The 24,558-nt window shown below is 38.6% G+C and overlaps 1 protein-coding gene across 1 annotated transcript in view; it reads right to left on the reverse strand.

Moving 5' to 3' along the window:
• Nucleotides 1-23,506, reverse strand: part of PRKG1 (protein kinase cGMP-dependent 1) — a 1,128,350-nt gene extending 1,104,844 nt beyond the window's left edge. Inside the window, exon 1 of the mRNA XM_081267801.1 lies at nt 23,115-23,506. Within this exon, the coding sequence (XP_081123927.1) occupies nt 23,115-23,425 (311 nt within the window). The 5' untranslated portion in view covers nt 23,426-23,506. The remainder of the gene's footprint in view (nt 1-23,114) is intronic.
• Nucleotides 23,507-24,558: the final 1,052 nt, after the last annotated feature.

A 24,558-nucleotide genomic window follows, 5' to 3' on the forward strand; every position in this document is an offset into this window, starting at 1 on the left:
AAGGAATTTAAACCTGTATACAGGTATCCCAGAAGACAAAGCATTTCAGACTGGTGTGGGCAGAGAAAGCCTCCAGGCAGTGAAAGTTAGAGTGGCCTTGAAAAGGAGGGACACAGAAAGTCATAGCAGAGAACAAGCAGGATAGCCCCCAACTCTGAGTCTCTGTTCCCTTGTTCCGGGCATTGAGATGGTCTGCCTTTAACCAAGTTTAGGATGTAATCTGCCCCCACTGATTTCTAAAGTCCTTTCCTATTGTACCAGGGGTTCTCAAACTTTAAGGCAGATCAGAATCACCTAAATGTATTGATAGAATACTGACAGCTAGCCCAGGGCTTCTTTATCAGTGAGTTTGGGGTGGTGTCTGAGAATTCACATTTCTAACAAGTTCCCAGGTGATGTGGATGTTGCCGGAACAGGGCCCACACTTTGAGAAACACTTAGTTCATCTATTATGTCCTCTGCACCATACATTTGAAATGGGTTCTGCAAATAAAAAAAAATATGTAGAAAGAGTTATCAACTTGCACAATGACTGATAGTGCATTTTTGAAAATCAGGTTTTATTGAATACATTATAAAACTGCTCTAATCCTTGTGTATGTGTGTGTGTGTGTGTGTGTGTGTGTTAATTCCTAATTGCCATGTACCTATACGTTTATTCAATCCCATTTCCACATATAAGCATCATGCATTTTTTTCACTATTATTTATTTGAATTAGAAAATCCAAATTTGGCCAATGGGATGTATGCCTTCCAAGCATTTGTGCCACGAAGCTTAAATCTGCAGCTTACTGAAAACACACAGAATAGTTTATCGTCTCCAAAATCCCTTTTATCAACCCCCAGTTAATCCTCAAAATAAGATAACTCTTCATTCTCTCAAACTGAAACTTCACTCCTGGTGCCCACACAATAAGAAAGAGAGCTAACAGTGCCACCTCATTTCACTGCTGAATAAGCAACAGATTTGGCAGCATCCCCAATTGGCTTGTAACCCAGAAGCCTTTGCACCCTGTAGGATTGACTGGCTTCAGAGCAAAGGCTTCTGGGGAATACAGCCAGCCAGGTAGCAAGCCAGGGTTTTTAGTAAAACAAAGCAGAGTTCACTGCAGCCACCTAAATAAGAGTCATGTCTCTAGGGTCAGGTCACCTGATTAGAGACCATTTAGCCTTTATCATCTTTTGGCCTCTTTGGCATGAGAACCGATTTGGATTCTTCCTGGAAAATAGTTCCTACCCTAAAGAGAATTTTAATCAAAAACCTCTACTTTATTCATGGAGTTGCCAACTCAGACACATCTAAAGATCTGAAATTTCACCCTTCTCTTGAGTTTTGTGAAGTTCTTTTGTCTTACATTTCTCATATGTGATTGTCCATTCCTTTATTTCATAATTTAAATCTCTCTTCAAAACAGTACCAGAGATATATCAGAACCAGACTCAAAACTAAATTCTCTTGTTTCATAGAGAGTTCCCTGATACCTTCCTTATTCACCTGAGGAATTGGCAGTTATTTTTAAATTGTTGAGTGTCTCTTCTTTTAATAATCCATAGCAAAACATGCTCAGGAACCAAAATGGCAAGCTCAAGGGGAAATTCAAGGATGTATCCCAGTGGTGAAGAAAATGGAAAGAACTGGAAAACAGTAGAAGGAAGAAACCATATAGTCTGCTTACCACAGGACCTCAAGACAAATAACTCTTGAGGTATAGAAGTTAAATGCATAGACTTGAGGCTGTCTGATTCGCGCGGCCTGCCCCGCAGCTACAGAAGGCGTGGCGCCACAGAGAAGGGACTAACTAGTAAGCAGGGAGATAAGTGGCTGCGACAACACGGTGGAATCCCACCAGCCAAGCCCGCACTGACCCCCGGGCTGAGTTCGGGATTTCAGACGGGGAAGGAAGCGGTACAGTCCCATCCCCCACAAGGGACATCCACTAAGGCAATCAGCGGCCACCATCTTGGAGAGCTGAAGTATCCACCGCCACTCTCCGACAGATTGCAACAACAAAACAGGTGTGTGTCACTCAGCTCAGCCTCCATACATAGGGGGATTTCGCATAAAATCTCTTCTAGACTTTCCGGGGGAGGGAGTATCAGAGTGAGCCTGCATAAAGACTAAAGGAGAACTGGAGGCATCTGACCTTCAACCCCCCCCTCCCATCAGCAGCCAAAACAAAACCTGTCTAGCCAGCGCTGGGGGAGGGGCAAGCAGAAAAAAATCAAAACCATAGAGTGCCGGGGATCCCAAAAGCCAACTGTGTGACCCCGGAGATCCAGGCTGTCTGATTTGCGCGGCGTGCCCTGCAGCTACAGAAGGCGTGGCGCTGCAGAGAAGGGATTAACTAGCAAGCAGGGAGATAAGTGGCTGAACTCAAGGCATACCTAAGTCGAATGGAAAGGAATATTAGAGAAGACATGAGACAGCAAGTCCAAGAAATAAAAGTATATTTTGAAAATGAATTAAACAAACAAATTCAAATGGCAAAGAACGAGCTCTACCAGGAGATAGAGATCTTAAAAAAAAACTCAAACAATAATCCTAGAATTGCAGGAAACTATAAACCAAATTAAAAACTCAAACAAGAATATTACAAATAGACTTGATCAAGTAGAAGTCAGAACATCAGATAATGAAGACAAGGCTTATCAACTTGAAAAGAATATAGTGAACACAGAAAAGATGCTTAAATCCCACGAGCAATCTATTCAAGAGATATGGGATGTCATAAAAAAACCAAATTTGAGAGTCATAGGGATAGAAGAAGGCACAGAGATTCAAATCAAAGGAATGGACAGCATATTTAATGAAATAATTCTAGAAAACTTCCCAGAGATGAAAGATGGAATGGATTGCCAAATCCTGGAAGCCTACAGGACCCCAAACATTCAAAACCATAATAGACCAACTCCAAGACATATAATTATGAAGATAGCCAACGTACAGAACAAGGAGAGAATATTAAAAGCTACGAGAGAAAAGAGGCAGATTACATTCAGGGGTAAACCAATTAGGTTAACGACCGATTTCTCATCACAGACTTTGAAAGCGAGAAGATCCTGGAACAATGTATTTCAAACGCTGAAAAATAATGGATTCCAACCAAGAATACTGTATCCAGCAAAATTGAGCTTCAAATTTGACAATGAAATTAAAATCTTTCACGATAAACAAAAGCTAAAAGAATTCGCAGCAAGAAAACCAGCTCTGCAAAGCATTTTGAGCAAAACACTACAAGAAGAGGAATTGAAAAATAGTGCCCCAAACTAACAGCAGGAGGTATCTCAGTAAAGGGGGAGGAAAGTAACCAAAAAGTAAAACTAGCCAAACTAAAATAAATAAATAAAGAAGCATGACTAGAAGTACAAATCATATCTCAATTGTAACCTTAAATGTTAATGGCCTAAACTCACCAATCAAGAGACATAGGCTAGTAACCTGGATCAAAAAAACAAATCCAACAATATGCTGCCTTCAGGAGACTCATATGATAGGAAAAGACATACACAGGCTGAAGGTAAAAGGTTGGGAAAAATCATACCACTCACACGGCCCTCGAAAGCAAGCAGGAGTGGCCATACTCATATCGAATAAAATCAACTTCAAACCTAAGTTAATCAAGAAGGATAAAGAAGGACACTATATACTGTTAAAAGGAACCATCCACCAACAAGACATAACAATCATCAATTTGTATGCACCAAACAATGGAGCTGCAACGTTCATAAAACAAACTCTCCTCAAGTTCAAGAGTCAAATAGACCACAACACATAATTATGGGTGACTTCAACACACCGCTCTCGCCATTAGACAGATCCTCTAGACAAAAACTGAATAAAGAAACTATAGAACTCAACAGCACAATCAATAACCTAGACTTAACCGACATATATAGAATATATCAACCATCATCAAGTGGATACAAGTTCTTCTCAGCAGCACATGGATCCTACTCAAAGATAGACCATATATTATGCCATAAGGCAACTCTTAGTAAATATAAAGGCGTGGAGATAATACCATGCACCATATCTGATCATAATGGAATGAAATTGGAAATCAATGATAAAACAAGGAAGGAAAAATCCTGCATCACATGGAAAATGAACAATATGTTATTGAATGATCAATGGGTTATAGAAGACATAAAGGAGGAGATGAAAAAATTCTTAGAGTCAAATTATAATACAGACACAACATACCGGAATCTATGGGACACAATGAAAGCAGTTTTAAGAGGGAAATTCATTTCTTGGAGTTCTTACCTCAAAAAAAGAAAAAAACCAACAAATAAATGAACTCACACAACACCTCAAAAACCTAGAAAAGGAAGAGCAAAACAACAGCAAATGTAGTAGAAGACAAGAAATAATTAAATTTAGAGCAGAAATCAACGAAATTGAAACAAAAGAAACCATTGAAAAAATTGATAAAACTAAAAGTTGGTTCTTTGAAAAAATAAATAAGATAGACAAGCCCTTAGCCATGCTAACGAAAAGAAGAAGAGAGAGAACTCAAATTACTAACATACGGGATGAAAAAGGCAATATCACAACAGACACTACAGAAATACAGAAGATAATTAGAAAGTATTTTGAAACCCTATATTCCAATAAAATAGAAGATAGTGAAGATATCGATAAATTTCTTAAGGAATATGATTTGCCCAGATTGAGACAGGAAGACACACACAATTTAAACAGACCAATAACAAAGGAAGAAATAGAAGAAGCCATCAAAAGACTACCAACCAAGAAAAGCCCTGGACCGGATGGGTATACAGCGGAATTCTACAAAACCTTCAAAGAAGAATTAATACCAATACTTTTCAAGCTATTTCAAGAAATAGAAAAAGAAGGAGCTCTTCCAAATTCATTCTATGAGGCCAACATCACTTTGATCCCAAAACCAGACAAAGATACTTCAAAGAAAGAAAACTACAGACCAGTATCTCTAATGAACCTGGATGCAAAAATTCTCAATAAAATTCTGGCGAATCGAATACAAAAACATATCAGAAAACTTGTGCACCATGATCAAGTAGGATTCATTCCTGGGATGCAAGGCTGGTTCAATATACGGAAATCAATAAATGCTATTCACCACATCAATAGACTTAAAGACAAGAACCATATGATCATCTCGATGGATGCAGAAAAAGCATTTGACAAAGTACAGCATCCCTTTATGTTCAAAACACTAGAAAAACTAGGGATAACAGGAACTTACCTCAACATTGTAAAAGCTATATATGCTAAACCTCAGGCTAGCATCATCCTAAACGGAGAAAAACTGAAGGCATTCCCTCTAAAATATGGAACAAGACAGGGATGCCCTCTATCACCACTTCTATTCAATTTAGTTCTTGAAGTACTAGCCAGAGCAATTAGACAGACAAAAGAAATTAAAGGCATAAAATACGAAAAGAAGAAATTAAATTATCGCTATTTGCGGATGACATGATAATGTACTTAACAGACCCAAAAGAGTCTACAAAGAAGCTGCTAGAGTTAATAAATGAATTCAGCAAAGTGGCAGGTTATAAAATCAACACACATAAATCAAAGGCATTCCTGTATATCAGCGACAAAACTTCTGAAACGGAAATAAGGAAAACCACTCCATTCACAATATCCTCAAAGAAAATAAGATACTTGGGAATCAACCTAACAAAAGAAGTGAAAGATTTATACAATGAAAACTACAGAACCCTAAAGAGAGAGATAGATGAAGATCTCAGAAGATGGAAAAATGTACCCTGTTCATGGATAGGCAGAACTAACATCATCAAAATGGCGATATTACCCAAAGTTCTCTACAGGTTTAATGCGATGCCAATCAAAATCCCAACGGCATTTCTTGTAGAAATAGACAAAGCAATCATGAAATTCATATGGAAAAACAAAAGACCCAGAATAGCAAAAGCAATTCTAAGCAGGAAGTGTGAATCTGGAGGTATAGCGATACCAGATTTCAAACTATATTACAGAGCAATAGTGACAAAAACAGCATGGTACTGGTACCAAAACAGGCGTGTGGACCAATGGTACAGAATAGAGGACACAGAGACTAATCCACAAAGTTACAACTATCTTATATTTGATAAAGGGGCTAAAAGCATGCAATGGAGGAAGGATAGCATCTTCAACAAATGGTGCTGGGAAAATTGGAAATCCATATGCAACAAAATGAAATTGAATCCCTTTCTCTCGCCATCCACAAAAATTAACTCAAAATGGATCAGGGAGCTAGATATCAAATCAGAGACACTGCGTCTGATAGAAGAAAAAGTTGGCTACGATCTACATATTGTGGGGTCGGGCTCCAAATTCCTTAATAGGACACCCATAGCCCAAGAATTAATAACAAGAATAAACAAATGGGACTTACTTAAACTAAAAAGTTTTTTCTCAGCAAGAGAAACAATAAAAGAGGTAAATAGAGAGCCTACATCCTGGGAACAAATTTTTACCCCCCACACCTCAGATAGAGCCCTAATATCCAGAATGTACAAAGAACTTAAAAAATTAAACAATAAGGTAACAAATAACCCAATCAACAAATGGGCCAAGGACCTGAACAGACACTTCTCAGAGGAGGACATACAATCAATCAACAAGTACATGAAAAAATGCTCACCATCTCTAGCAATCAGAGAAATGCAAATCAAAACCACCCTAAGATACCATCTCACTCCAGTAAGATTGGCAGCCATTATGAGTCAAACAACAATAAGTGTTGGCGGGGATGTGGGGAAAAGGGTACACTTGTACACTGCTGGTGGGGCTGCAAAATGGTGAGGCCAATTTGGAAAGCAGTATGGAGATTCCTGGGAAAGCTAGGAATGGATCCACCATTTGACCCAGCTATCGCACTTCTCGGACTATTCCCTGAGGACCTTAAAAGAGCGCACTATAGGGATACGGTTGCATCAATGATTATAGCGGCACAATTCACAATAGCTAGACTGTGGAACCAACCTAGATGCCCCTCAATAGATGAATGGATAAAAAAAATGTGGCATCTATACACAATGGAGTATTATGCAGCACTAAGAAATGACAAAGTCATAGAATTTGCAGGGAAATGGATGGCATTAGAGCAGATTATGCTAAGCAAAGCTAGCCAAGCCCTAAAAAACAAATGCCAAATGTCTGCTTTGATGTAAAGAGAGCAACTAAGAACAGAACAGGAAGGAAGAGCATGAGGAAAAGACTACAGTAAACAAAGACGAATGGGGGGAGAGAAACGGAGAGAGAAGGGAAAGCATATGGAAATGGTAGGAGACCTTCAATGATACATAAAATTATAAGAGGTCATGAGGGGCAAGGGGGAGGGAAAAAAAGGGAGAGAATTGAACAACAGCAGAGGAGGTAGAGAGGGAAGATGGGAGGGGAGGGGAGGGGAGGGGGGATAGTAGGGGATAGGAAAGGTAGCAGAATACAACAGTCACTAATATGGCATTATGTAAAAATGTGAATATGTAACAGATGTGATTCTACAATCTGTATTTGGGGTGAAAATGGGAGTTCAAAACACAATTTGAGTCAAATGTATGAAAGATGATATATCATGAGCTATGTAATGCTTTAAATAATCAATAAAAAAAATAAAATAAATGCATAGACTTTGCATTCAGACAGTATTGTCTAAGGCAAATTGGTTCACCTCTCTGAGTTTGCTTTACTTTAATTGTCTCTAAAATAGAGTGAATACTCTCTTTCAGAATTATTACAATAAGTAGCAAAAACTTCACCTTAATACCCCAGTGCAATGCCTGAACCCAGTAAATATTCTTTCTTATTGTTGCTGCTGTGAGCCAAGTCAGTACCACAGACATATGGATCTAGGCTCAAAACTAAATTCTCCAGTCTTTGCATTGTTCCATAAACAATCAAAAAATAGTTTGGTCAGTTGAGCTCTTGTACCACTAATAACATTTCATGTTTAATATAATAACAAATGTTCTCGGTCCAAATACAACCAAATAAACTGCATTGAATGAAGCATAAATTTATGTCAGTCATCCCAGTAAATTGATGCCATTTGCAAAATGAAACACCTGTTTATATAGAATATACAGAAAAGGCAAATTTAGGAAGACAAGAAGCAGTTCAGTGGATGCCTAAGGCTATGAGTGAAACAGGGAGGGACTACAAGTGGGGCTCAAGTAAATTGGGGAGGTAATGAAATGTTCTAAAGCTGGATTGTGGTTATAGCTACACAATTCTATACATTAACTAAATACCCTTCTACTGTAAATGTCTAGTGGGTGACTTTTATGGTATGTAAATCATATCTCAATAAAGCTGTTAAAATCTTTCTTGTACTACACGACATATTTCAAAATGAACCAGTATTTTCATTTCTATTCTAAAGCTTTCCATTATCAGCTCATCATCATGACTGTCAAAAATTTGTCCAAGACCATTAATGTATTCCTCCACAGGCTAACAGGGCTGTTATCACTGTTTTTACTCATAATCATATTGTTTTTGAAAAGACATCTTGAAATGCAGAATCAAGGTCATTAACAGAAAACAAAATCTTATAAGCTAAGATTATGTCCTATGATTGAGAGCTTCTCAGTCTGGACAGCAAATATTCAAGTTGAGAATAGATGGTTTTCAAATAGAAATTCATTATCAGTGAATAGCTTCTATGCAAACATTTCATGAAACAGAAAAACCACTTTGCTCTAAATATGTCTGATGGATTGAAATCAAATCATTAAAGCAGCAGGTCTTTAAAATCTTACTCAAGAGCACCCATGCCGTAGTCTATATTTACAATGGCTGTATGTATTAAAACAAATGTTCAAGAATGTACTAGGATAAGTTCACAAAATTGCATGTGCTAATAACGACCACTAAATAATTCTTCTTTAAAGTACATACCTATTTCCCTAGGGATAATGCAACTATTTTCACTATAAATTTTGCATAGTTCAGTTCAAACTTAACCAATCCATCCTTGACTTCTTTGTAGGCTTACAACTCCTTGTTGAATGAAAGAAATAGTGTAATTATGGAAGTTCAAGCTTGCTTATGTTCAACTTTTCTTGTGTATGGTTTAGCCCACACAGAAGTCATGTAGGATTCTTACCATCACTCAATCTTCCTCTGAGTCATACCCAACAAAGCTAAACTGGGTTGCACTGGGCTCTGTTCCAAGTCCTTGTCATTACTCTACCTGTTTTTCCATCTCATTCTCTTCAGTTTAGAGATGTTCACAGCTCTTTAGTGAAAACCTGTTTCCTAAAAATTATGATAGTAATTGTAACCTCAACATCAACTGATTATGAAGCCCTTACTCTATTTGGGCACTGTACTGAGGGACCCATAGACATTACCTCTAATCACAGTAGATGCTGTAATCCTCATTTATAACGAGAAAATGGAAACTCAGACAACTATCACAGTGGTAAAGTAGCATCCATGTTCTTAATCATTGTATGTGCTGTGTTTTAAATTTAATTTCCACAAATGTATTACTGAACCAGAGGACTCAGTGGATTTATTTATTTATTTATTTATTTTGGTAGTTGTAGATGGACAGAATGCCTTGATTTTATCTATTATTTTGTGGTTCTAAGGATCGAACCCAGTGCCTCACACATGCTAGGCAAGCGCTCTACCACTGAGCTATAGCCGCAGCCCGACTCAATTGATTTTTAAGAAAAAGTAATGAATGCATTAAGGCCACACAGAAAATGAAGAGGGTGTTGAACCAAGCCTGGGAACCTAGTGAATCTACAGTGCTGACACTTAGGCACTATTGAACTTGGGTTATATTGCCTCATCTCTTTGTTATTTATTTTTCTCATCTGCAAAATGGAGATGAGCTGTCCTCCTTATTCACTCAGATATTTTGAGGTATAAATGAAATCATGCACATATTCATTTTTCTAACCAAAGAATACAATTTATCAAACCTCATTCTTATCATATGCCAAGGCTACAGCTGCATTGGTACTCAAGCCTTCCAGAAAAATAACCTCAGACACTCACAAAAGCATATGATTAGGTGAGGCAAAAGGTTTTTTTTATATGATTGGGTATTCCCACGTTCCATCCTGAAGCGCTAAGAGATGATGTGAAAACAAAATCAACATTTACATTTTTCCTGTTTTATTTCAGTTAATGTTGAAGGTAAGCACCTAATTAAAAAGTATTTTGCCATGAGTTTGATGGTCCCTGTCATCTCATATATTAAGATCTATGAGACTATTTGGATACTCAAATTTAGCAAGCTATTATCCTAAGCTTGACAGGATTTTGTTAGTGAGAGTTCTGGCTGTGTCTGAAAAAATAAATTTGAGAATTTGAAAAGATTCTCCTGTAACTATTTCCATTAGTTCCATGCTTGTATTTCAAAGCAATCAATTCCTTTACTTTTCAAGGTTAACCAATTTATATGGTTTTATGTTGCAGAGCTTGAGACTAGACATTTACTAGAGCTGGAATACAAGTGTTCTTCTTTGGATAGACACTTTACAATCACAGATCATTCAGTTGAGAAGGGACTTTTTAAGACTCTGCAATCCCAGAAGTGAGAAACTGAAATGGCTTTAGAGACCAGGCAGATAATACAAACAAGGGATATGAGCTAGATGAAGAGGGTATGGAGTGGTGGGGACTAGGATGAAACTGGGGACACTGGCAATTCACAAGACCCCCCCAGAGTAATCAAATATAATTGCAAAAAAACGTTTCTGGTCAAACCAAGTATGCCTATAAGCTCTATGGAACCAAGTGACATAAATTTCCTACATACAAATTTTTAAATTTAAAGGATGAAATATCATAGGAACAGGAACCTGAAGAGGCTTCATCTTGACAAAGAATTTGCTGTACACCAGCTGTGTTCCAGACTCCAAGGATATAGCATGGAGCAATGGTAACATTGGCCTTGTTTTCATGGAATTTACCATCTTCTAGGGGAAGTAGATGTTAACTAAATAATGTTTAAAGTATAGAAATTTAAACCCAATGGACACACTGAAAGAAAAGCACACACCACTACAAACTCAAACACCAGGATCTGGGAACGTGAACCCAAGCCAGGTGTACTGGGCCCAACATGTGTGTGGGAAGTGCTTCAGAAAAGGCAGTATCTCCCATGTTGCTAATTTCTAGGAATAAAAAAATTATTTCTGGGTGAGAAGAAACGTTTACTGTAGCACGGCCCTACAGTAAGCAGCTCCTTAATAAATATTTGGTAAATGATTGTACAAAGAAACAGATGTAAACCAATCCACAGAAACTTTTATTATTAGAATGAAGAATCAGGAGATATTTGAAAAACTTTCTAATAACATTCAATAAAGATGCTAATATTAAGGGGAAATAAGTAAGAAAATGAACCACTGACAAAATGAGGGGCTGTTTCTATAAAATGGGAATTTGATTCAATACAAATAGAGGTTACTTAAAAGTTTTAAATAAAAAAAAAAGCACAAGTACAAGATGGAAAAAACTTTCTATGTAAGAAACAGCAATAAAATGCTTCAGGAATGGGTAGTTGTATTAGATAACAATTTGAATATAGCAGACATACAGTATTATTGTAAGAATAACTATTGGAATACTAAAAGAAAATATCCCCATGGCTAGCATGGGTACATATGTAGATGGTGTGTGAAAATTTTCTGAAGAATTATATAAAAGAAAAAAAAACATAAGGAAATGTAAAATAGGATTTCTGCTTAAAAGTGCATTTTGCAACAAATATCTAAACAACATAGGATAAAAGAGAATGAACATGAGCTCAAGGTTCAAAAAGATCTGCATTTGAACATTTCAGTCTACTATTTTAATTTGGGCAAATTGTTTAACTTCTTTGTGCCTCATTTTATCCATCTGAGAAAAAAGGGGGGATCATAATAGCACCAGATTACTATAGTATTAAATGATATAGCTTGTATGCCATAGACCAAGACAAATAGCTTTAGTAATTATCACTATAAATAATAGACCAGTAAAACAAGGCTACAAAATCACTCTTACTGCTTTAACTTTGCAAAGAATTTCTCTAAAGAAATGAGAAATTATATTTTTGTTCAGAAAAGAAAAAAAAGATAAACAGAAAACAAAGAGCCTAGTTTAAACAAAAGAATTTTTAACAGGTTCTTCCCATTAGTGATGATAAAGCAGTGGATTGGACGATTAATGGGAGTCAAGAAGGAAGGGAGAGAGAACCTGTCATCAATGATTTAAAAACTCACTAGCAAGAGTTCACCTAAATGTTATTTAATAACCTCTAAGTCCACCTAGCAGAGAATCCCACTCTTGCCAAGACAAATAAATGTATACTTGAGTCATTTTCCATCCATCACCTTGACAGTAACCCTTAGGAATCCAGAAGATGGAGCACCTCTGTACTATGATAGATGATTTACATGGTGCAGGACTTCAGCGATGGCACCCAAAGACAAGACAAGCCACAGAAGAGAAAGGGTCAGCTGAAAAGGGTAGCCTCCTCTATGATAAGTAGTATCTTCGTTTTATAATTTAGAAGTAAGATTCTACAATATTCAGTTTTATTCACCTCTCTGCACACCTTCACTATATTTTCACTGAAATATTCCAATATTGGTTCTTTCAATTTCTTCATTCATTGGGATATAGAAGGGTTATCCTGGATTGCTTCAAATGATCATAATTATGTTATAGATGGAATACAACTTTTGAAGTAAATAATAGAATATTCCCCAAATATCAGAATTTTCTGAAATAATTTCTTATAATTATTCATAAATATGTAAACAAGTACCAAGCACACACAGTTCTCCATTCCTGGAAGTTTTTGCTTTAATTACTTTTATTTCATTGAGCATGAATTATACTCTTTTGGCAGTTGTCTAGCAAAAAACGAAACATTTTTAAGCGAGACTTTTCCCACCAAAAGTCAAAAAGAGGGGAAAATAAACATGTTAGTGGCTAATCAAAACAACAAAAAAGGCAAAGACTGGATGAACTCATGAAATTCATAAATTGGTGGCCAGTATTTAATAAAATGATCCATTCACAGTGAGCTTGTTTCAGAATTACATCCATTCAGTTTTACCCACCCCAGTGCTGCGTGAACAAGGAATCCTTTAGTTCTTCTTCATTTCCTTTTTTCCTATGTGAGAAGAGAGGTGTCCTACTAAGTTATGCTAAAACATCTGGAAGACGGAATCAAACAAATTATACTTTTTATGCCCTAGTTTCCTTTTATGATGAACAACAAAAAAACTGAAGTGATATTTGAGGACAAGAAAAATGAATATTTCCTGATCAAGGCTACAACTGTTAAAAAAAAAAAATAAAAAGTCATAGCATAGTTTCTTTCACAATATTTCTAAAGCTCTTCAGATCTATAACAAGAAACATTGCTCTCACACAAATGTATGCTGGAATTCAGCACTCGACTTCTATAAAACCAGGTATTAAGTGAATGACTAGAAACTTTGAACTTTTTTTTTTCTCATTTTTCACTGTACCATACACTCTGGCAGGGTGTGGGGGGATGTCTCTTAGCAGTGCAGAGCTGGAAAATTCTATTAAATACAATTCATTTGCTCAAAATAAAGAAGGACTATAATGAGTGGATCTTCCACACACACAAAAAAAAAAAGAAAAAAAAAACTACTCTTACTTATCATTCTAAGAATCTCTGTGCTTACTTTTATAAGCTTTGATATCCAGACAGTTCCAAAATAAGACAGTAGTAGTTACCTAGAATGAAGACCATGATTCACATTCACAGTAAGTTCCATGCTCCACTGTGCATGCTCTGTGCAACTTAGGGTTTATTCCTCTTCATATTTGCTTATTTTTCTCCTCCCGCTGACAAAGTGAGCTGCCAGGGCTTAGCAAAATGGTACCTGTCACTTTGAGACGCTTAATATTCCTCTGTGTAAAGATATGGTGACACCCTGTCAACCAGCACAAGTCTAATCTAAGGCCATCTTCTCTTTCTCACCATAAAATAAAAACATGTATGACTCAGACACCCGTGGTTTAGGCAAAGTATGTCTTCTGAAGGTGGCAGTGTGGTGTTGTGCTTCCTTTACAGCGTGCTTGCCAGCCACCTGCAGGTGCAATAGAGAATGACTGATCCACCTCACAGTCCATCCATAACAACAGCTCCAGAGGGGCAAAACTCAAGAATTCCAATTTTTCTCTCTTGTCATGGAAATCCTTTTTTCTTTCCCCTTAGTCCAGACTTAGAAGCACTGTCAAAACCATAATTTATTGATAAAGCTGGAGCATTAGGATGATGTAGAGTAAAAAAAAAAAAAAAGAATGCTTTTCCTTCACATTATCTCATTATGGCCTAGATCTAGTGAAATCTTGATATTACCATAATACAATTGTTTCATGAAACAGCAAAAGTATTTTTACTTAACTAGGGTGTATCACTGACATTCAACACAATTAACCAAATGAAACTGACTGGATCATACTATAATTACTTCATATTCAAAAAAGAAGTACAGTGCTTCCTCTAAAGAGCAGGTATGGTCTAGAAGTGAGAAAAATGACACAGCTCATTAGAAGGTCAATAACATCAGGAGATCTGTCTTGGAAACATAATCCTGGGAAAATAATTTAAGCTACTTACTTGTGCTTTGGCTGGGCATTTTCCACCTTTATATACAAATTAACACAATTACATCTGTCTTACAGCAAATCTGATGAAGTTTAGTTTGCATTTATGATCTTTAGATAGACAAAAGTAATTAACATCATTGTATTTTTGATGCAGGCAAAAGTATTATATGTTGACACTAAATTGTCACTGACTCTTATTTTTCTGTATTAACTCCCATTCTCTTCTGTCTTAGGATAAATGAACTCAAAGAAATATTTTCCCAGGATCCTACCTACAGTTTTGCCCACCATTCTGATCCACTTAGTGAATACATGCTTTGGGTCATGTTTCTTTATTGTTATTAATTCCTCTTATCCCTCCCCCTTAAGTCCAATAACTAAATGCACTATTCACATAGAAGTGTTCACTTCCCTTATGATTAACTTCCCTGTGTAATTAATGTCCCTAATCCCTGGGCAGCTTTATTACATCTCTTCTGCTTTAACATGCTATCTGTCAGCTGAATACATTTTCATATTTTAGAGGGAGGGAGAAAGAGACCAGTAGGTTCCTCCTTGCTGACTCTAAGAAGATGATTTTTACCAAAAGAATATTTGCAATTATATTAGCTATTTTCATTACTTCCTTAAAGTGCTATGTTGGCCGATCCTCACCTGAGAAGATAATGATTAAATTACAAATGTAAATAGGTTCCTATCAAAGACTATTAGGAACACCTTGAGAGTTTAACAATGATGTAAGGGGGAAGAGGGCAAGAAGGAGACACACAGCTGGCTACAGGGGCAGCAGTGAGGTCTGACCACTGGAGCTGGGGCATCTTATCTCCCCCCAAGAGCCTTCCTCACAGAGACAACCAAGGCCCCTTACTGCAGGTATCATCTCAGACCTCTCACCTGCCAGCAATGCCCAAATCTGTGCACTCAAACAAAACCATCTGGATAGGGGGCTGAGAGGTTGATGTGCTTGCTCTGCTTTCTCTGAAACCTCCTTGGAAAGTACTCCTCAGCCTGAGCTCAAGCTGTTTGCCTTAAAAGGATAAAATATCTGTAGGGGGAAAAAAATTGTAGCTGGCTGCAGAGGCATCACATACCAGAAGGAGAGGCGCTACAAGCCCAGTACTGCTCTTCCAAGAGGCTCTCATCAGTTTCGCCTTCGTCAACGTCACAATGCCCAGCAGCAGCTGGGACCCAAGGAAACAGTCTTAGTGGCTAACAAGGCGGCTGTCCTAGTAAGAGTGGAAAACAAACTTGCAATGATGGCTGATCCTAAAGTGTGTCATATTTGAACTGTGGCCAGGACTCGTGGCTGGCAGGAAAGGGGAAACACACTTCCCGAATGAACAGAGCTGCTGCCACTTCAGTGTGTCCTGGGACTGGAGCAGGTAACCCCAGAAATCACATGAAACTGACAGGTTCAGATGCTGTGCGAACCACAGCGTCGGAGCTGCCCAGTTCCACTGCAAGTCAGGGATTTGGGATGGCCAAAAGGGACCAAGGAAGGTGCTTCCTTGAAGACCAAAGACTGGGATTCCAGTAACCAGTAGCAACCAAAGTTGAATAGGCTAACACTGAAGTGCTCAACCTTGAATGCATATTAGAATCACCTCAGGAGCTAAAATAATATACCTATATCTCAAGTCCACCCCAGAACAATGGAATCAGAGTCTCTGGAGGTGGTACCCCAGCAAAGATAATTTTTAAAGCTCCCCAGGTGATTCTAATATGTAGCTAGGGTTGAGAATGAATAGGCTATAGGTAATGATAACTTACTTGGGAGAATAATAAAACACTAAATATGTACACCTGTAATTTGGCAAAGAATCCACTACTGTGTGCAAGCCCCCAGTGCTCAAAGGTTTTAATCAACAGAGACATTCATCTCTTTGGATGAGAAATTTGCCCTGGTTTTTTGCTTAATACCACACACAAATATACCAACATACACACACACACCCTGTCATCTACCTATCAGAGTGGTTCTGAAATTTTGTTGTACATTGGTGTAACCTTAGGAATCTTTAAGTGATGCTGATGCCTAGCTTTCACTCCCAGAAATTCTGATTTTAATTGGTCTGGGGTAAAACTTAGGCAATGAATATTTTTACAGATCCATCAGGTGATCCTAATGTGTAAACAAGTCTGGGAACCAAAGTTCTAATTCCTTCTACTTCTCCCAAAATTCTTCTGCTTTCTATTTAATTCTGAGTGAAAAGATAATCCCCTTAGAACAGCCTAGATGTTATTCTAGATGTTAGTTCCTGAAATTGTCTAATCCTCACACCTTTGGGGAAGCAGGTAAGCATAGTGGTTAAAGAGAAAAGCTCTGGAGTTCAAGTTCAGGTTCAGCCTTGTAAAAGTATGCACCTTGGGCAAGCTGCTTGGCTTCTCTGAGCCTCAGTATTCTGTTCCTTTTCTATAAAATGGTGATAATCTGGAATCTTTCTCACTGAGAAGATAAAAGAGTTGAAAGAGATGATCCATGTTAGGCACCTGAGCAGTGCAAGTGCATGGCACAGCACATGCACTTCATAAATGTTAACCATTATGATGATGAAGGACACTGCGATTTTTGAGCCACTAATTCAGAACAATGGTATGCTGACTTAGTGCCTTTATTCCATTCCTCTGAAACGTGCACTGCACAAATACCACCAAGTTCTTGCTGATGTCAGATTAAGAGATATTTCCAAGGGACCATGTAAAGCTTTCAAAACAAGTATGGATCTAAAGGGAAACATCCTCATGATTTTCTGCAAGTAACTCAGTATAGCTCCCCAAGAAGGCAAACTTTCAATATACTCCAATAGCTGCCTTTATCCACAGAGTACTTGCAAATTCTGTTCCAGTTTGGGGCATATTTACTCGCTTACAGAGCCCATCACTGCTTTCCAAATTCCTTGCAAATATGGCAAAAAGCTTTAACAACAGTCACCTTGTTTTGCCCTTTCCTGTACCCCCCCCCACACACACACACACATCTCTTCTTCCCAATTTACTCTCCTGTTTTTTCATATTAATAACTATGATTATAAAATCCATTCAGAAACTAGACACTTTGAGGAGTGTACTATTAGTCCCACCTTGTGCTAAACATCTGCTTTGTGTAGCTGCAGCTTTTGTGGTATTGTTTATATTTACATGACAGTTTTGGAGAGAGAACATTCTCTGCTCTTACAAACAAAATTATACTTAGAGAGTTCAAACAGGCTGCACATACTTAACTTCTCAGAAAATAAATCTTGAGGAGATGGTGAGGAACGCAGTCATTACAGGAGATGGTGAGAGGGAATGAGACTGGTGTCAGAAGGCTGGGTGTGAGGAAGTAGAGGGGGAAGCAGAGAGGGGCTGTCAGAGTAGGGGTGGCAAACACCACCAGCTCAACAATTCAGATTAGGATTCGAAATGCCACAGATGTGATTGCATAATAAGCTGTTGAGCATGCTGGTAAATGCTGCTTTCAGCATGTGCTTATTTGTCACATTGTCTTGCATTCTCCGAGCTCAGAAGGTTTAAGTCAGAGGGTCTGAAATGCTAGCAATAGGCCCAGTTCCTTGGGATGGGTAGCAGCACCTATGGTAGAGATGGCAGAAAGAGCAGCAGCCTGGTGTTCGAATATGGTTGCTAGGATACCATGGAGACCCTCCATTGCTAGGCAGACAGAGGGAAAAAAAAATGTGTCCATATGCCTTATAACCTACAAACAGCAACAATAGGAACATCGGCCTGTCTTCCACCCATTCCCGTTAGGAATCCAAACCCAACTCTTTAGTGAAATAACAAGTAGCAGGAGCTTGGAAATGTGGCCCAGTGGTGCAGAGAGGCTGGTCATTTATATTCTCAGGCAGTCTTTAGAGCTACTCTATTTAAGGGCTTGTCAGTATTTTCATTATAAACCCCGTTTTAGGGTCACACAACCTGACTGCTTCAAAACACCCAAATAGGATTTTAGCAACCTGGTATCCTACATTATTATAAAAATTTCTGTGACTTCAATTTTACTGCACAGACTGTAATGTCAAATTAATGATCAAACTTAAATTGGAAGGTATTATAATAACATTAGGTCAGAATTTAACTCCTCCACAAAAACAGGAAAGATCAATCTCAAAAAGCAACTTCAGGTTCAATTCTCATCTATGTCCAGTTTGCCTAGGTATGTGAGGAATCCACAGTGCTAGTTTGTGGCACCTAATTAGATGATTTTCAATGGGAACATTCTGAAGTGAGTGAAAAAGGGAACCTGGTTTCTTTAAGAGTGAAACTTAGTTTCTTTAAAGGTTCTAATCATCTGCTGCTTGCCTAAATTAAATATTCTTACCTAGTTACTATAGTTATATGACTATTATCAGTACTGTGCTGATGAGATTCTGAGATTCACAGCTTACTCGTGGATAACAATCAGTTCTGGTACAAATCATACACACAAATGATTTGTGATTATTTTAAAAACAAGCAGAAATGCCCTTTTATCTACTTTATAAAATTATAGAAACCAAATTTCTCCTTCTCTCTGGCCTAAACTTGTGATTTCTCAATTCCTTTTATGTTGTTCTACTATAGCTATTAGTTTCTGTCATTGCCTAAATATGCCATTTCCTTGCTATGGCTTAAAACTATTATCTCCCCCAAACCACACCTCCTCCCCAACCTGCCTCATCTCATTAGCAAGCACCTACATCAAGGCCATTTTCAAATACTTCTTTAAAAACTTGAACCTCTACAAGAGTTTCTGATAGCACAGAATTTAATGGATCTACATATTTTGCCAACTGTCTTAGTTATCTCCCCTGCAACTTACCTTATTAAATTTTCTAAAATATTTACTTGTACAGTCTTGTTAATGCCTTGTTAACCCCTCAATGGCAGGATGGTATGTATCTCTCATCTCTAATCCTTGCAATATTTTTATATGGCAGATGTCCACAAAACTATTAAACTGATCTGTAGGGAATATTTGGAATTTAATTCCTACCTTTAAAGAAATTTAGGTTTTAATATTATCCCATCTACAACTGTACTAGAATTCTAAAATTATCTTGACTTCCTAGAGAATTGAAGACGTAGCCTCGAGGAAGATTTATTTCTCTTGACATATATTAGTGTCAAAGTTTAGAATATCAGATAAGATTGTTTTAAAAATTAATGCCTCAAAAATAAAAAAAAATATATTTTTTCATCCTCCATTCTTCCCATGTACTTTATAATTACAAAGTGAAACGGGACAAAACATGCCATCATGCTCTGAAATACAGCTACCTCTGGGGTAAAAGGAAAGAGCTTTGCAAAAATCCAGAGATGTTAACAAGTTATGATAGGAACACAAGTCTATATAGTCCCACTGAAATTACATGGAAGCCTATGACAGCAAAATGGAAAAGATTTGGGAACACTCTCAACAGGTAAAGGATTTTGAACAAATATATCAGATACTAATCTAGTCCAGGGTCCATTTTTCAGGACTGAAATGTCATGAAATAAAATTGCTTTAGAAGTGGGTAAGAAACAACCAGTTATCTAATCTAATAGAATGGATGGTTGGGTTTTGTTGTTATTTTTTCAATTTTTAAGGGTTTAATTGACTTGGTTTATTTAACAATATGAAATCTAGTAGCTTACATTCTCAAGTAGCTATTTGGTGGCAATGGAGTATAGATTCCAACTTTCTCCATCAGTTCTTTGCTTCACATTCATAACCTAAGAAGGGCTTAAGGGTTTTATCTATAGAGGTTGTGAAAGAGATACACAGAAACACTCCACCAGCTCTCAAATGCAGCAGGAGTGCCCTGGCTCTGTGCTAAATATGACAGAGCCTTCTTTCCAATCCCTACTTTAAAGGGAAAATTCCAAATCAAGACTGTTGAATGTTAAGAAGATTAAAGTTATGAAGTTACATTTTATACTACTTTTCAAATGACCAAAAATCACTAAGAAGACAAAAATCTTTTTAAAACATTATAATCCTCAAAAGACAACTTCAGTAAGCAAACACTAAACAAATATATTTGCATACATCGGATAATTGAATGGAACATCACCTGGGCAGTTATCTACCTCTAAAAGGAAAACCAAAAACCAATATGAGCATGAAGTTAAAATCAATTTTAGCCCATTTGGATGGTTTTGTTTTAATTAGAACTCACAATAACCTACATACAATTTTAAGAAAGATAACTAAATATAAATTTCACTACAGATTAAATATAAAGACATAACACTTGTTGCCAGTAAGTCTATATGATCAAATTATTCAAATGAAATAAATTTAAATGCAAACTAGTCTTCCTCAGATTGGCAAGTTGTCTGAATTCCCTGTGGAGCTATCTTCTACAACTGTTCCAATAGTGAAAGATAATAGTCATTTTGCATACAATATGTTTCTTTTTTTCCCTAAGAAAGGTACACTCAACCACTCAAGCCAATTTTATTCTCATTTTCTTTATGTAAGTGTGAAAAAAGAACAGATGTTTTTCCAAAATTATTTAAGCTTGGAAGACATTCTATCATTTTCTTCAATATAATCCTTCAAGAATCACAAAAACCATCATGGCAATACCTTACCAACTGAGTTCTTTAAAGAGCAAGTTATTAAATAAATATCAGAATGCACAGCATTGTTCAAAAGATCAAATGTTTATTATAATGAAATTTTGTGAATTACTTGCCACAGTAATTTCATTTTCTACCAGACTTGAAAAAAAAAAATCTAGTTATTCTACATGTCAAGCACTAAGAGGATTCTAAAACTTACCACATTCTACAGTTCATTCCCTGCTGCCTACATTTCGTTAGATCTTCTCTGATAGAATGTTTAACTGGTGTTATCAGCTAGCTTGATCATGCTTCATTATAAAACCTATTAAAATGGTCTTTCTTTAAAAGCAGAGCTTGCTCTATGTTACTCCAAAGTCTTGCAGATACTAAAATGAGATGCTATAGAATGCTTAAAGATGCAAAGACCTGTCTTTCAGTTATATTTTCATTATGCAAAACCTGGCCCAGGAGAGATGGCCATGTACCTCATTAGCTAAAACAGGCAAGCATGTCGGGACTGCAAATTAATTTACCAGAGAAAGTTGCAGTGAAGTCAGATCACTCAGGTTTCTAAGACAGGTCTAAGTCTACTGAACTATTATTGCAACTTCGTAAGCTTAGAATCTCAGAAATATTTATCCTTATGGTTTATTATCCACTCCTTCACAGAATACAAACTCCTCCTTAAGCTAAAACTACACGAAGAATTGCAAATGTTCCATGGGAACCAAGATAGGTACAACTCTAAAGTTTCCAAAAGTATGATCAGTACCTACTCTTGACCCACCCCCATCCAATACATACAAATGGAGATAATAAAGTATTCACTCTTTCTCCTTATATTAATTCTTATGTTTATGAAGTAAATGGTTCCAAGGGACCTTATATTATTATTACGTATGTAACTCATGTCATGCAGCCAATGTGATGTAGTTAAGAGTAGAGCAGCAAAATCCTTTGTTTTATCAATTATGTCATTATCTATCAATTAAAATACAATTTATTTTGGTGCTCTTACTCATTCTCAGTTTATCTCATGCTCTTGCTGCTTATTTTCCAAATGGACTCTGAGTTGAGTGTTGTGTAACAAGTTTCATTGAATTTTCTCATCCAAGTTATGAAGCCCACTGGCATTAGAAGTACAGGGTTCTCTAAAATGCTACAACAATACTAGAGTGGTTTCATTAGAAGCCAAGAGTAAGTCAGAGTATGTGTCCACACTGTAAATAAAGGTAAGTGCACTTATCTGTATTGGACCCTGGAAACATACAACCCTCTTGGGAGATGGATCTGTTCATTAGTAATCATTAAAATTCCTTCAGGAAAATAAGCAATATTCCCCCTCAGATGTTATAAAACAGAACATTTTTAAAGAATCAACAGACTAGTCTTCCATTTATGGATTGTAAATGTCATCCAATTCAGGAAATCAAAAATTCTTCCCTCTTATATGCATATTTACGTATTTTTGCACTTTGGGGATGATAGAACATCAGGTTTGAAGGGTACCAGCGTGAAGTACCAGCATGTAGAGAAATCCAGGAGAGCCACAAGAGCACGGAAAGTAAGGGTGATATCAGACGCATTTCATTTCAAGTCTGATGAGCCTGCATTTAGGATTTTCCGGCTGGGCAGGTTTGCCAGGGCTTTGGGGAATGGGGGGTTTTATTCCTCACTCACACACATGGTGGGACACACACCTGGGGCGCGTTCAAACTCTAGGTACAGTAGGTGGCATATCAATGTATATTTTTAAAATACCTTGGCATTTGACAAAGGCATGAAGGCAACGTATGTGCAGTGAGTCTGGCTTTGAGAAACGTGCACAACCCCGCAAGAAGTGCCCGTGAAAATGAAACATTTCTGAGGATGAGGACAGACAAGGCAAGCGGGAGGGGCGGGGGCTGACAGACAATACAGAGACCCGCAGCTCCCCACCACCAGGGTGCCACAGGGACCCGGCGCGTAACCCCGGCTTACTGTGGGCTCTTGGGGTAGAAGGGCAGGGTCACATGGCTGAGATCCTGGATGTCGAAGGCGGTGGGTTCCGCGGAAATCGCCTGTCGCTTGGTGCGCGGCTCACCCTGCAAGGTGTTAGCGCTCTGCTTCTGCGCCTGCTGGGTGGCCGGTCGGATCACCGAGCGGTACTTGTCCAGCTCGTTCTGCAGCTTCTGGATCAGTTCGTCCTTCTGATCCAACTCCAGCTCCAGCTCGTCGATGAGAGCATCCCGCTGCCTCAGCTCCTCGATCTTCTCCTGGAGCGCATACTGTAAATCCCGTAGGGTGCCCATACTCCTTCGGGCTGCCGGGGGCTCCTTCCTGCCGCTGCTCCGCGTCTTGGGGCTTCCTCCCCTCTCGGATCAACTTTCCCCAAAGTCGCCGCTGCCTCTCGAGAGCAAAAGCTTCCTAGTTGAGACCAAAGCCAACCCTGGCTTCTGAGCATGCCCAGTCCGCCGGCTCCAGCCACCGAGAGTTTCTGTGTGCAGATTCCACTTCTCTGGGCTTACCGAGAGGCTCAGGGTGGAGATGAGCAAGACAGCAGGTCCAACCTGGGATTCAACCTGAAACGCGGTGGGCGCTGTAGCGTGGGGGAGAAAAGCCCCGGAGGCGCGGTGGCCCGGGAGTGGGAGGAGGGGACTTAAATGGGGGCCTCTAGAGGCAGCCGCTGATGATCCCGGGTCACTAGTGCCGGGCGCCAAAGGAAGCCGGCGGCGGCGTGTGTAGGGAGCTTGATAAAGCTTTGGGGCGCGCCAGGGGGTGTGCAGGCGGAGCGAGGCGGGAGCATCACTTTGCGGGTGGAGAGGTAGGAGGGAGAGGACAGAAGGACCCGGAGCAAACTGGGGAGGCGTCAGAGGGTTCCAGAGCGTACCCGGGTGGTGGATCCTAGACTAGGATCCTGACCACTCTGGAGGGCGGGGTGAACTACGCATCCTGCAAGCTCAGAGTTCTCCGAGGTGTTTTGACCCTCAGCCTCCCAAAGAAAAGCTCCGGAGTGATGTGACTCTGAGCTCTTCCTCTATCACGCCACCTTTCCCACAGGGAGCTCCTCACACAGGTGGCTAAGGCTTGCAGAGAAACTTGCCTCTTAGGATATGAGAGCGATGCCTGGGAGGGATTCCCCCTTACATCCTCTGGGGAAGAGGGTGGAGGAAAGGTTCCGAACCCTCATCTCCATCCCACAGGCTTTGCTACTATGACTGCTCTTCCTGCTAATTTTCTCCTTTCTTCACCTTCGGAACTCAGATCAATGAACTCTTCTTAGTGCAAAGGCCAAAACGGATTTGGGCCCTAGAAGACTACTCAGCCTCTCCTTTATCCCATCCTCTTGAGACAGTGTCCACAGGGGAGTTCACTGATGGACCCCCGATTCTTCCATTTGCTGGTTTGGGTCGAGAATGGGTAGTGGCATAAAATCACTTTCAAG

This window comes from Spermophilus citellus (assembly GCF_964194105.1).
Source record: "Spermophilus citellus genome assembly, chromosome: 15".
Classification (NCBI taxonomy): Eukaryota; Metazoa; Chordata; class Mammalia; order Rodentia; family Sciuridae; genus Spermophilus; species Spermophilus citellus.